At 43.2% G+C, this 15,022-nt stretch overlaps 1 protein-coding gene across 2 annotated transcripts in view; it reads right to left on the bottom strand.

The window, feature by feature from the left end:
• LOXHD1 (lipoxygenase homology PLAT domains 1) overlaps window positions 1-15,022 on the bottom strand; it is a 202,709-nt gene that overhangs the window by 147,616 nt on the left and 40,071 nt on the right. For both annotated transcript variants that reach the window (XM_067699194.1, XM_067699191.1), the window contains 2 exons: window positions 10,931-11,079; window positions 1,835-1,958 (listed from right to left, as the gene is read on the bottom strand). In XM_067699194.1, the coding sequence (XP_067555295.1) occupies window positions 1,835-1,958; window positions 10,931-11,079 (273 nt within the window). The remainder of the gene's footprint in view (window positions 1-1,834; window positions 1,959-10,930; window positions 11,080-15,022) is intronic.

Below are 15,022 nucleotides of genomic sequence, written 5' to 3'. Positions count from 1 at the left end.
TGGGTTGGGCCATTTGGGGTTTTGGTCAGTCAGAAGGCAATGTGAGGACATGGAGTGCTGGGGAAGAGCCAGCAAGAGGAGATTAAACTCTGAGATGAGACAGACTAAAGGAAAACACCAAAGACAAACATTTGAACAGGAAACTATAGGAAATTCTGCTAAGGTGTGGTCTGCCTTTTTTCACACTGTCCCAGAGTCTAAGGCAAGTGGTACTTTAAGCCTTGTTAGTCCCCCACCTCCCTTTCATCCTACCCCCATCCCCTGATCTCAGAGAAACAAAATGTCTTTGGGAGATAGCACATGCAACCACATGGACGCATTATTCATTCATACATTCGCACTTTCCCTTGCTCAACAAACATTTACCGAGTGCTTACTCTATGACAGGCCTTGGGAGACTATGAAGATAAAAAGGAATAGCCACTGCCCTCAAAGAGTGGGTGTCCAGCTTTACTTCACAGCACATGGACAGATGGTGTTCTCACACTAGACATACTGTCATAGCCTAGGTTGTCAGCAATTCCAGCCTCTCACTGTCATTTCTCCTCGTCTACCACTGGAAGCAAGTAATAGTAACACAGTTAAAGGGGGCATATTAAATCTGCTCTAGTGGATGTTTTAAGTAAATAATTCTCAAACTATAGAATGCAAAGTCGTGACACACCCGACAACGTGGCACCCCTCACCCAGGCCAAGGCGCCATAATGCCATGGTTGAAAAGCACTGGAGCAGAGGAGCATTGGTCTCCTAAACAATAGCAGTCACGTTCTTCCCAAAATGTCTGGAGCAAGAGAAGGGAGAGATGGCCCTGTCTATAGGGGGTAGGGGAAGTTTCAGAGGAAGTGACTGGCAGCAGGAATTTGAGAAGCAGAAAGAAGAGAAATGGCGCAACAGGCTGAGGAGAAAGCATATTCCGAAGAGAAAGGAAGAGAAAGAGTAAGGCCAGCAGCTAAGGGGAGGGGAGAGGGAAGCATGTGGGTGAGATGGGGGGAACAGGGAGAGGGGGTAGGTGTGGGAAAGAGTGAAAGGTGTGCAGATCGGGGGAGGGACAGGGAGTGTGTGTGGAAGTGGTAGTAGAAGATGTTGAAAGATGCTGCTGAAATGGTCAATTGGAGCCCAATCGTGGAGCAATTTTATCTTATACCCCAGAACTTGGACTCATTCTCTCTGCAGTGGGAGCCATGGGAGGGTCTGTCCCAGAGCATGTTCTCAGCTGTGCACGTTCACCAACATTGATATTCTGGAACAGCTATGAACTTCCGTGCTGGGAGCTTCAGGTTTTCCATGGAACTCACACAGGGTAGAGATTTAGGAGGCAGACCAAATCCTGGATTTGTCACTTATCAGCTGTGTGACCTGGAACAGGTCTCCTAGCTTGTGACTCAATTTCCTCTACTGTGAAATGGGAACAGTAACCGTTCCCATACTATAGGGTTGTTGTGAGTATTAGAGGAATGACATGAGTCAGGTGCCTAGAGAGAGTCTGCCATATAGGAAGCGCTCAATAGCAGGAGGAGGTAAGGGTCAGTCAGCATCCTCATAAACACCCACATGTGTAGGGAGTTCACACCCCGGCTCCATCCTGTGCATAACTTCTCTTGCCCTGGGAAGTCAGTGTCTGCTCAGGGGCACCTTCCCATCACCTCTGGTATCAGCAGAGCCCCAGACTCCAGCCCGGGGGGACAGAACACTTTCAGGGGCAGCAGGAATGTTGTCTAAAGACATGGCTGCTTCCTACTGGATTGCAGGCCTCCAGACCCACAGATGAGAACATTGACCCTCAGGCAGAAAGTGAAATATTAGCCAGTTGGGCCTCCCCTTTCTTCTGTTCTACCTGTGGTCTCAGCTCCGGCCACTAAGATATCCCTCTGAATTTTGCCATCGTCTTCATCCAAGGCCAGCCAGCGGTTAAGAGGGAAATCATATTTTCTTTTATTCCCAATATCTTCAATGACAATCTGGGAAGAAGAAGAGAGGGAAGGAAGGTTAAGTGTCATTGAGGTCACACCTGGTGACTGAATCCATTCCTCCATCACTTGAGTGAACTCCAAGTATGCTTTCTCATCTTCCTCGTGGCCCAAGGAAAGCTTATCACAAAGGACACACCTGTTGTCAGGAAAACCTTGCAAAGCACTGAGAGTCAAACAGGGATGACTGACAATTAACTCCTTGAATTACTGAGTCTTGTTCCCTCCTCTGCTAAGGATCATTAAAAAAATGCTATGCAAGAAACTTAGCAGGATGGACCCTGTGAGACTGAGGTGCTAGAACTGGAAGCCTGGATTTACAGACAGCATCAAGACCACCGTCTTCCTCACCTGCTGAAGATTGGGATTCTGACCTTCTTGCTGAGAAGCAGAGTCCACATAAAGGGAACTACAAGCCCTGAATCTGGCACACAGAATCCCAGCATCTGGTGACCAGGTTGGAAAAGGTCAGCCACTGACAGTGAAGTGAGGAGAACTGAGCATCCTTGAAGCCCCCGCGGGGACTCACATGTGAGCTATGTTGGTGAGGCTGAGATAACTATGTCTTCTAGAGCTCACCAAGGAGCTGAGGGGCCCTCCCAAAATGTCCCAGGAACATCCAGCTGAAAACTCACTCTAAGATAAGTGTGATCATCAATAACCAGACCAAGCCTCCAGTCATAATGGGAAGGCAGATGCATCTGGTGACAGACAGGGTGAGTTGGAAAGTAAAAATACCTGCCCAAGTACTCCCAGGACTGCCTGACAGAGTGGGGCTCTGATTCTCAGTGAAAGACTCACTTCCTAAGATCAGAGTGTCTGTAGTGTGGAAACAGGGCATGTCTTGGTCTGCCTAAAGGCACCTCACCTTGTTCTAATGCAATGTTCAACAAGGAATCTTCTGGGCTGAGAGCTGAACTCCTGAGTATACCACCCACCAGAGAGGGGTGAGTGGCCTGAGCCAGTGGCCAGGACCAGCCGTCCCACCAGGGTTCTCTCTCCAGATACATCAGCATTTAAGCTCTGGTTTATAAGTCAGTCCCTTGTAAGTTTGGTTGGTGTGAGTCAGCCTTCAGAGCTTGCTGATTTCTATCGAGTGTCTGTACTTTCAGAGCTGACTGCCTGGAGACCTCTGTGGCCTGTCCAGAAGGGGTTCTGCCTTGAAAGGAAGTCCAGCCTCTCCCAATTCATGTATCTGCACATTTCTCTATATCTTTCCTCTCCCAGGGTTGAGGCTGTGGGGAGATTGGGGAGCCAAGGATCTGGGCTATACCTCCTGACCCCCTTTATGCTGACCCTCACAGGGTTGGAAGAGCAAGGTGAAGAAGGAAAAGAATTAGTTTATCAGATAAGCTGTCAAGTCTACTAATCGACACATATACAGATTCACCATTTCTGTCTTTAAATGTTCACAGACTGGTGTGCCAGCCATAATTCCAAGAGCAAATGACAAAACACCCTCACAGTTCACAAAGATGTCATCAATAAAGGGCCTTCTCCTGGCCTGATAGCTGATGGACATTCCTGGCTTGAGAAGTTCAGCTAATCTGAAAAATAGAATGTGTTGCCATTAAATAACTCTGTAGGACAAAAGTAGCTGAACCACAAAGGGAAGAGAAAATATATGAATGAATATTTGAATAACCAACAAGATTCTAAAAATCAGACATTCTGAAATCACAAAGAAAGGCTGAGACATAAACACTTAAGCACTGATATAAAAAGTATAAAAGTCCAGGAACAGTTCTGGAAAGTTTCCAAATGAGTATTGAAATATATAAACAATTACTGATGACATCTGTTAGCCCCAAGGTCTGCAGGATGAGGCTGGAGGAGGCTGGCTCCCAGAGGGTGGAACATTTTGGAACACATCTAGTAGCAAATGGTGAGTGCTGTAGGAAGGAGCAGAGGGGTGAGATGTAGAAGGAGCCTACGTCGGCACAGGAAGGTTGTCCAGGGGGACGTGGCAGAGGACTCGCCCAAAGGCATTCTGGCCTCTGCAGATGTGGGTCCTGTTGCTTGGGACCCATGACCCCTGTTGCTTAAAGGATATTAGTAAGGGCCCCTCTGGGGGAGAACAAGCAGCTTTTCCTCTTGTGTTCACAAGTTGCCCAGACATCCCTGGGTTTTCATAAAGTTCCTTTTAAGAACTCAAGACAGCTCAGGAATGGATTTTGCTAACAGAATGAAATGGTGGTGCTCCCTCCAGACCACAGTTTCACAGTCTGCTGTTCTGGCAGAGACAACTGTAAAATAAGACTGGAAAGACAGAGTGGCCTTTATCATGAATGATAGAAGCACACACCTGGAGTGTGTGTGTGAGAGACAGACAGACAGACGGAAGCAATAACCTAATGGAAGACAAGAGCTGTTATCTCCTGGAGGAATATTCTCACCTGCAGACAAGCCTATAGGCTGGGCTGACCTTCTAAGAAGCAAGAGGGAAACCAGGGGACATGAGCCCTTGGGAGGCGAGATGGCAGCCAGACAAGGGGGCCTGTCCACGGTGCAGCCCGCTCTGTCCTGCAGCAACAGGGGCAGAGCAGTTACGAGGCGAGACCACCGTTACGAAAAGCCAAGAAGGATAAACCAACCGCGAAAAAGAGGAGGAAAAGATGAAGCTGCCAAGCAGGGGTTCTTTCTTTCTTGTTCTCTCCAGATGGTTCACAGACACATCCAAGCAGTCCAGGACACGGGGGCCTGCATTTCCTCCTGCACAGGGTAAACATGTCTGTGTGAGCACATGGGGTTTGTCTTGGAGTCGATACCTTGCAGATCAGTGTAGAGAGTCAACCATGACTCACAGCAGCTCTCCCTCCTCCATATGGGAATAATTTCCACCAACTTTCCATAACCTGATTGGAGCGGAGACCCATTCTGGGCAGAAGAAACAAACCCCACACACATAGGGCAATCTGGAGAAGCTGAAGGGTCTCCTCCTTCCCGCCCACGTGCCGAGGTGCCTGAGATGCAGACAGTCTGGGTGATCCACAGTGTTCCCTCTCTGTATCAGCCACGGGGCAGGAAATGAATGCAAGACCTATCCCTGTTTCCAATCATCCCTTTGAACATGCGTATCTGTTATCCAGTAAAGGTGGCCCTTGCTTGACTCATAAGCAGTCATCGCCACATTCCAGGAACCACTATTGAACTGTGGTTTACATTTGGAGTTCTTAGATCATAGGGCAAGGGGCAGGTAGGTTTTGACACAGGAGAAGATAAAAGAGGAAGACTTTGGAGTTTACAAACCTACTTGGAAAAAAATCTTGGCATCCAGGGCTTAGCAGGGGAGACCTGGTGTCATGGAAGAACAAGGGAATGTTCTATGGGGGGAACAAAGCTCAGCGAAGGAAGGGGGGTCGGTGTCCTCCTCCTTCCCCACACGCTTTGCACCTCGCTCATCACACTGCAATACTGTGTCAATTACTGTGTAACATACCACAAATATGAGTCATGGTAAATGACAGCATTTGAATGGTGACACCCGCAATGCTCTCGCCCTTTCCTCTACACTTCATCCCTCCCCTCTGAGCCTGCCCACACACCCACTCCTTCATTACTGCCTCGGCTGCCTCATTCGATAAAGACCTTCGATGGCTTATTCTGATCAGCGCCTGCGATGGTCCTGCCCTCACCTTCTTCCTGACATTATTTCTCAGTTCTCTGAGCCCTGTGCCCTGGTCCAGTTATTTAGTATCCCTGTGCCACTTTCCAGCTGCCCCTCATCTGTCATCCCCTCTGCCCAAAGGAGTCCTCCTCCCTGCTCCTCCTGGCAAAGCCCTGCCCATCTTCATGGCCCAGCTCCAACGGACCCTCCCTGAAGCCTTCTCTGTTGCTCAATCAGGCACAACTCACCCAACATTTTTTTTGTACCTCACGTAAGACTCATCTCATCCTGCTTCGTATTAAAGTTGGGGTGATTCTGTTTTCTGATTTTCAAACTGGGAAATTTGGTTTGATCAACACATGTGGGACACTTAGGACAGAATGTTTGTTCACTGAAAGCTGGACTTTTCCTGAAGTTTTGGAATATAAGGTTAAAGTAAGTAACCTGCCTTATAGTAAGGAAGTATTCAGGAACTCGCCTTGTCTCTTTTAGAAGCAGAACCATGTTCACTGCAACAGCTGCAGTTGGTAGCTCAGGGCCTAGGATATAATAATCAATCAGTAAATGTTTGTTGAATGTTGAGTATAAATTGGTGACATGAGGCCATGTTGGGCTTCCTGAGGTCCCTGAAATCTGTTCATTAGCCTCTGTCTCCTCTTCCTGTTAGAGCCAGTGGTACTGGTTGAACTTACGCTCCCTAAGGCATGTGGCAGGCGATCCATCCAATTCTGGATTTTCTAATGCATGACACAGTGGAGAGAGTCCAGACTCAGAGTCCAGAGGACCTGGGGCAGGTCCCAGTACTGTCACTGAAGAGCTGTGGGGCCTCAAGCAAGTCCTCTACTGAAGCAGATGGGCCAAGGGCAAGGCCCACTGGCAGCGTAATGTTCCATCCCGTGACTCTTGCTCTTTTGTGGTGATCATTGAGTTGAACTGATCAGTTGAGTCAGTCACAATTGTTGGACTAAGCAGACACGGGGACCCAAGCCATGTGCAAAGCCTGGGGGAGGGAGGATGCCAGCCCCGGAGAGGGGATAAAGAACAGGGGGCTGAGGAACACACATGGGCAATTGACTAAGGAAGAAGAGGAGGGAGATGACTTATGAAGGGGTTAATAATATTGGCTTTCAGATTTATCCCACCAAGCCCTCACACATAAATACCAAAGGAGCAGTTGTCATGTGATGTCCAAGGCAACCAACCGGGCAACTTCGAGAATGGGAGCACTTACTGTGCAAGTGTCAAATTTGGAAACGCAGACAATTTAACAGCATTTTAATTGGTGTCTCTGTGGAGGTTAGGTGAGGAGGGGGCAGCGTGGAGACCCAGTCAAGAGGGAAGGCAGGAGGTGAGGGCTGGCTATGCATTGTGTAGTCACAAAGCGATGAGAGGTGGCCCAGGGTTTCCTCTAGCCTCTGGTTTTCAGCTTGAGTCCACCCTACCTGGGACCTAAAACCCGCCTTCCTCCTCTCTCATTGTAATTCTTCCTTCAGGAAAATATCTAGTAAATCCAGGTGTTCTGACCTGCAAAATTCCTGAATTATTTTTATGTCTTATCCCCAAGGGGCATTTTGGTTTGGCTTACATTAAAGGAACAGACTGTTAGGAGTTCTTCAGAAGCCAGTGAACCTTTGGAGGGACACCCACCTTGACACTCAGGGGACAGGTGGGGACCTGACAACCAGGCCCTGAACTTGCCCCTACACATAACACTGGCTCCAAAGAGAATAACCAATCTCACACTGAAAGTAGCCTGCTTGGGCTTCTGGTTTAAAATAGTGTCTGACTAGCAACCAGTAAGAAGAGGAAAAGGAAGGCGGAAGAGTAGGAAGGAGGGAGGGAGGAAGGAAACATCATTCTGAAGAATCAGAAGAGGAGCAGAACTCTGGAAAGGACTGGATAAAGGATACAGAAAAAGAATTCAAGAAACGGGTATGCTTAATAGAATATAAGAAGATATGGTCTTTATGAACAGGAGTAAACATCTTTAAATAGAAAGGGCTGCAGTGAAAAGGCAATAAAATGATATGAAAGGAGAGCTAGATTACATGGGAAAGGTATCCAGGAAAGCAATACTATACAGCAGCAAATACATCAAAGTTCTTACAATTCTGCATGCCCTTTAACCATCTCCTAGGAATTAATTGTAGGAAATAATCATAGATGTGTATAAAGATAAGCTACAAGAACGTTTGTTGCAGCACAATTTATAGTATCAATAATTTTGAGAAAAAAATTGAAATGTTCAACAAAGGGGAATTGGTTTAATAATTCATGGTATATCTGGGCAATGAAATATTATAGGCATTAAAAATTACATTGTAAAATATCAATGTTATTCTATTTCAATAGCATGGGGAAACAGGCATGTTACACTTGAAAGTAAAAACAAAACAGTTTGTAAAACATTGTGCTTATTATGAACCCATTATTAAAAATGACATATGTGTATTCATTCACAGAAAAATGTCTGGAGGATATGTAATTTCTGGGTGGTGAAATTATGGTGGTTCAGATTATCTTATTTTTGCTTACTTGTATTTCCTAAACTTTTTACAATAAATATATATTACTTTCGTAAGAAGAAAAAAATAGTTAGAAGAAACATTCAGAATTAAAATGTGTATTAATAGTAGAAAGAAATGCAACTGGTAGTGTGAAAAATCAAATCAATAATGAGGTGGGGGAGAATTTGACAAGTTCTTATGGAATGCAAAGAAAATAGAGATGAAAGGAATAAAAGGGAAGCTGAGATCTTTGGAAGACAGAGAGTAGAGAGCCAATAAATGGATAACTGGTGCTCCTGAAGAAGAGACCCGAAAAAAGCCATTCAAGTAAGAATCTAGTATATAATAGGAAATCTTTTTTCCGAGCTATAAACAAACAAATAATCCTAGGCATCATGGAAAAGATTCAACTTGTTCCAGAGAAGTTAAAAACAAGGGAAGGAAAGAAGGAAGGAAGGAAGGAAGGAAGGAAGGAAGGAAGGAAGGAAGGAAGGAGGGAGGGAGGGATGGAAGAAGGGAGGAAGGGTGGAAATGGGAGAGGAGGGGAGTAAAGGAGAAGGGAGAGGAGGGGAGAGGAGGGAAGATGAATGAACTAACAAAGACCCCACTCCTAGACATTATCTGGCAAGAATTAAATTATAAATAAAAAGAAAAAAATCCCATAAGCATCCTGGATGAAAAACAAAAAACCACAAAACAGTTTGTCCAGAAAGAAATAAATGTCTGCTTGGCTTCGATGTCAAATTTCAGAAGGTAACAGAACAAGATTTATAATGTTTTAAAGGAAAAAAGTGTTCTCACCCATATATTTCACATCTCGCCAAGCTGCCCTGTCCTTTGAGCATGAAGATGACAAAAGGACCTGTTTCGGTGTGCAAACCTGCCTCCTTCACATAGCTCCCGAGAGCATAGGGGGTGAGGGCCCAGGTGATCAAGAAGGAAGCTGCCTTCAAGAAGTACAGCTGCAACGACTACGTCAAGGCCTCCCTCAGGCCCTCGGGTGCACTTTGCGGCTCCTTCCACTACACCTGTGTTTTCATTCAGTCTTCCCTCCCAGGATGAAGGAACTGGGCTGCAAGGTACCTGCTCTGTGCCCCATCCTGGCTGAGGTCCTAAAACACACCTGCCTCCTCTCCCTTGTCTGCCCTGAAGACACACCTCTGCCCGCACATTGGCTCTTTGGGACCTGGACTCCTGCCCCATTTCTTCTCCAATCCAAGCAGCAGTTCCACTTAGCCTCCTGGAACCCTGTTCAGAATTAGGCTGGCTGCCCTTAGGGCCAGGCCAGCCCCCTCTTTCCAAAGGACACTTGGCCATTCCTTGCTCCACTGATTCAGCACCTTGTCCCATGCCAAGAGCTGGGAGGTACCCTCAAGGAACTTTGAGGCTAGTTATGGAGAGACGTGTGGCAGACACTCAAGGATGCTTACTCAACACCCTTTCCAATCACCTTCTTAGCCTACTTCTACTATGAGGGCTGGAAAGCCTACTTGAAGTCCCAGTTTCCAGCGTAGCTAGGGTGGCCACGTGACACAGGCAAAAGTTCCAAGGAGAGCTTTGTTTCTCTCAAAATAAAGCAAGACTTGCCAGAAAAATGTCTTTCCCCTTTGGTCTTCTCTTTTCTTCCTGCCTAGAACACAGATGAGATGCAGAGAGGTTCAGCAGCCACCACGTGATCATGGGACAACAAGCTGGAGGATGAAAGCCGCAGTGCTGAGGATGGTGACACAGCGAGAGACCAGGAGTCTCAGAAAGTAGCTGCGCCAGCCCTGAGCTGACCATCTCTGTATCTCATGTGAGATGAGAAAAATAAGCCCCTGATCGGTTAACATTGCACTTCAATTTTCTGATCCTTGCAGCCAGATATGTTCCTAACTGACACAAGATGATAGATTAAGGAATAACAAAACCTCAACTATCAGACAGCTTCATTCTAAATAGTCAAATTATTATAATCCGAGGGTTTTCTGTTTTTAGGCCATAAGACCTTTTCAAAATATTTTCCAAAATATGTTACCCATCAATCTTCTCCTATCATTCTGTGATGAGCTGAAATAGATGGAGAGCTCGTGACTAAGGAAAATACATAGTCCATTTTCTAAATGACCTCAGACTTCCATAATTTTTCAATATTCTTTTGGCTTTTTATATCTTCTCTGACTCCCCATTACAGTTCTCAATAACCCTACCAATTACAGTGTGTCTTTTTCCTTCTAATTTTCTACTATAGGTTTAAAATTACAGGTAGCAAGTTTGCTAGAAGGGATTATAAGCAAGCACTGAGTGAGAATCTGAGGGGTCTTGCCTTCAGAATCAGGGCAGAGCAAGGTAATGCCAGGGACATGAGCTCTCCTCATGAACTTTGAGCCAGATATGTCTTAGCTTCTCAGAAGCCTTTTTGCTTTCTTCTTGATTCTTCACTTTGTCCTGGGTAGGTGAAATCATGAGGACCTGAGATCCAGAAGTTTGAGGTACAAAGCAACAGGCCAAGATAAGTCACAATGTAGCTTATGATTAAGGTGAAATGAACCGCTACAAGCCCGGCGGGGTTATAGACATTCATGGGAGGGAGAGGTTCTGGTGGCCAGAGGGCAAACACTTCATGGTAGAGCCCTGAAGGATGATCAGACCCTGGCTGGGTTCAGATGACAGAAGTGGTCCTTCTAGGAAGGTGATAACACAGGCAAAGCCTTGGAGGCTACTGGGAGGGCAGCATGGTTGGCCAGTGGACTTAGGCAGAAGAGTGGAGACAGATCTAAAGAGGGAAGTTAGGGCTGAAATATAACTTCTGAAGAGCCAGAATTCCTGCCTCTCAGGCCAAGGGACCACAGACAGTCAGCTGAACCCACCTTTGACAGGAACCAGCCTGCAGACGGCCCCTTGTTATTGTGGCCAACATTGATCTTCACGAGCTGTCCCAGATCCGGGGCATCCACTGTGAACTTGTCTTCCGCTCCCTTTTCAAAGTTGTCCTTTCCATTCTCCAGCCTACGCTCACCTGTATGCACAGACACATGAGAAAGTTACAAAGGAGACCAGAGGACGAGAAAGAAACAGCTCCAGACTTTAATGGGCTGCCCACTGAAGGATGGTTTCAAAAGTCACCACGGTGCGAGGTGGTGGGTTGTGACAGGAGGTATGTGGACACTCTCTGTACTTCCACTCGATTTTGCTGTGAACCTAAAACTGCTCTAAAAAATAAAGTTTATTAATTTAAAAAAAGGGCAGCTTCACCCCAAGATCTACAGGCTCCTTAAATCCCTCCAGCCACCAGTCAAGGCCAAGGCTTGCCTTGTGTGTGGCTTGTGCCCAGGACCCACAACTGGGCTTCTGATTTCTGCCTTAGCCCAGAGTCCCCACCCTAGTAAACTGATTTGCACCCCCATCCCTGGACCTGAGGCCCTGCCTTGTTTACTGGCTGCTGGCCCTGAACTAGGAACACAACCATGGTCGTTGGTCTAGGGGCTGTGGCTGGGACCCTGACATCAGCCAGCAGGCTTCCTTAGGCCTGACTCCTCTGGAAAACAGTGATGATAAGTAGCATCAGACACTGCTGGGTGTTTAACACGGTTTCTTCCCTCACTTATTCCACGGCACAATCTAGGAGGGAAGTATTATCAACTCTGTTTTGCAGATGAAGAAACTGAGACTTGGAGAAGCTAAACAACTGGCCAAAAGGCACACAGGTAGTGAGCACATAGTTAGGACTCGATCTAACCTGTTCCTTCTACTTTTCAGTTTTCCATTATTACCCTCCGAGGCCTACCAGTCACATTAACCCTTACAACCCCACCTAAGCACCAGCCTTTTGCTTATGCTATTCTGTTTTCTTTCTTTTCCAAAATTTGATTCTTTAAATTTTTCTAAATTTTAAATTGCCACACCTCAAACATATAGATAATAATAATAGTCATCCATGTACCCACCACCCAGATGTAAGAGGTATAACAGATATTAACATTTTGTGTAATTAACTTAGGCCTTTCTCTTTTTTAAAGGAAATTAAACATGACGGGTAGGTCTAAAGTCTCATGGTCCATCCCTTCCCCCGCCACACCCTCCCACAAACAAACACTATAGTCAACTGGTATCCATTGTTCCCGTGAATTTTTGCTTGCACATGTATGTATCCATAAAGAAAATATATTATTTTTGAATGTTTTAGAATTTTACAGAAATAAGATCATAGTGCACGTTGCTCTGTCTTAAGATAAGTTCCTTGTCTGTACAATAGGGATGATAAGGGCTCCACCTCATTGGGGCTGCTGTGAGAATTAACTGAATGTATGTGTGCAAAGCCCTTAGGGCAGCGCCTGGAGATGGTAGGTGCTGTATAAGGGACAGGGCCGTTGCTATTGCTCCTGTTACCATCGTCCTATCATCACACACCCTTGTGCAACTTACTTTTTTTTAAGTTAATGTCATGCTTTTGAGATTATTCTGTTGATGCTAGTAACAGAATTCGTCCAACTTCTGTATAATAGTCATTGAATGAAGAAAACACTATTATGTGTTCATTCTTTCACCGATGTACATTTGATTGTTTCTAGTTGATTGCTATTGTAAACAGCACTGAATTGGACTCTCTTGTACTTACCTTCTGCTGCCCATTTGTAAGAACTGATCTGAATAGACACCTATAGAGTTGCTGGGTCCTGAGGTATATTCATCTTCAGTGTATTAGGTATTGCAAAATTACCTTCCAAAATGGTTGTACTACATCAATTACCACCAGCAGTGCATGAGGGTTCCCATTCCCCATAATCATTATTAACACATATATTTAAAATTTTGTTTCAGTGTGTGTACAATGGCATCTAATTATGGTTTTAATTTGCATTCCCTTGATTATTTGAAAAGGTTAAAAGATTATTTGGAAAGACATTCATATATATATTCAATACATACATCTGAGAGATTGGTTCATATATATATTGGCCATTTAGACCTTGCTCTTCCATAATTTTCCTGTTCATGTACTTTATCATATTTTTCTATTGTCTTTCCTTTGTCTATGGCTTTTAGCATATAGACATTTTTCTTGTTTTAATGGACTTTATCAATATTCCCCTTTGTTGTTTGTGCTTTTAGTGAATTGTTCAAGAAACTCCATCCTAAATTGAGATTTTTAAAAAGACACTCAAAGTTTCTTCTAAAAATTTCATAGTTTGCTTTTTCACATTTAAGTCTCTAGCCCATTTGGAACCTATTTTTGTGTATGATGAAAGGTAAAAAGATCTACTTTTATCTTTTCTCATATGGTTAGACAATTGTTTAAACATCAGTAGTTGAATATTTCATCCTCTTCCCTCTGATTTATACCATTTTCTGTGTATTTCTAGACTCTTTATTCTATTCGTTTATTTGTTTATCCTTCTATCCATATCTTACTGTTTTAGTTTTTAGAGATCTGAATGTTTTAATATTTGGCAGGGTAAATATCCTCATATTATTAATACTGTAAATATTATTTTCATTATTCAAAGTTATCTTGGCAATACTTAGCCCTTTGTGGACATGAATTTTAATAGCAGCTTAAGCTGTGGGATATTGCCTTTTGGGAATTTGACTGAAATTTCATTGCATTTATAGAATAATCTGAGAAATTTGTATATCTTACTGAACTTAAGGCTTTTCTCATCCATGAACATAATATATTTTTCCATATATTTAGTTATTCTTGTGTATCCTTAAGTAGAAATCTTTATTTTTTTCCAGAATGTGCTTTTGCTAGTTTTTCTTAGACATATAATTGCTATTGTAAATCATATATTTTTAAATTAAATATTTGCTTGCTGTTTATGTTAATATTTGTGTATTAATCTTGTATCCAACACCTTTATTAAACTTTCTCATTGGTTCTAATGATTTTTAAGTTCTAATGATTTTATAGATGATCATTAGTTTTTACGAAAATTAAGTTTTATTTCTAAATGGGGCCAGAGGTTGAAGTTTCTTCTAATTTTATTGACTTGTGATCAAAGAATGTTGTCTCTATGTTATTGATTCACTTGCATTTGTCATTATGCACTTGAAAAGAATGTATTCTCTACCATTTGGATTTAGGAATCTACATACTTCCATTAGATCAAGGCTATTAACTGTGTTGTTAAAATCTGCACCCATACTAAATTTTTATCCATTTGACTTATCAGTTACTGAGAGTGTTGTATTAAAATCTTCCACTATGATTATGTACTTGTCAAGTTTCTCCAAGAATTTTATTATTTTTTGCTTCACATATTTTGAAAATATGTTGTTAAAACTGTACAAGTTCAGAATTATCATATCTTCCAGGTTAATTGCTCTTTTTGTCATTGTATAATACACTTATTTCTAATGAAGTGTTTTGTCTGAAAGTTTAATTTGATGGATATTAATATAGCAGCACCAGCTTCTTTCTTGTAGTTGATATGTTCCTGGTATACTTTATTCCATTGTATATATTCTCAGACATTTATGTATCATATATTTAAGCTGGATTTTATTTCTTTTAATTTAATATGAGAATATCTATTCTTTAATTGATGAGTTTAGTTTATTTCTATTTATTGTATTATTTACACACTTATCTTACTTTTTGCTAGTAGCCATGCTTTTTTTTTCTTCATTTCCTGACTTCTATTTGGTTGATTGAGTCTTTATTCCCTTTTATTCCCTCCATTGGTTTAGAAATTATACATTTCTATTTGGGGGTGGTTACTTTTACAATTTTAATATGCATACTTGACTATTAAAGTCTAAAGTTAATCAACTTATCTGCTCTCCTAGGGTAGGGGAATGGGCTACAACCAAGTTATGTTTTAACTCTCATTATCTCCTTTCTTTCTCAAAGACTGCTATCTTTCAGTGTTTAGGGTCCACATTTTCTCATGTCTTGATAATAGTTATTATTAGTATCATTTTTTATAGTCAATGCTTTCTTAAATTTGTTATATAAT

Source organism: Pseudorca crassidens, chromosome 12, assembly GCF_039906515.1.
Source record: "Pseudorca crassidens isolate mPseCra1 chromosome 12, mPseCra1.hap1, whole genome shotgun sequence".
In the NCBI taxonomy this organism is placed as follows: Eukaryota; Metazoa; Chordata; class Mammalia; order Artiodactyla; family Delphinidae; genus Pseudorca; species Pseudorca crassidens.
This window is presented reverse-complemented; position numbering and strand designations above follow the sequence as displayed.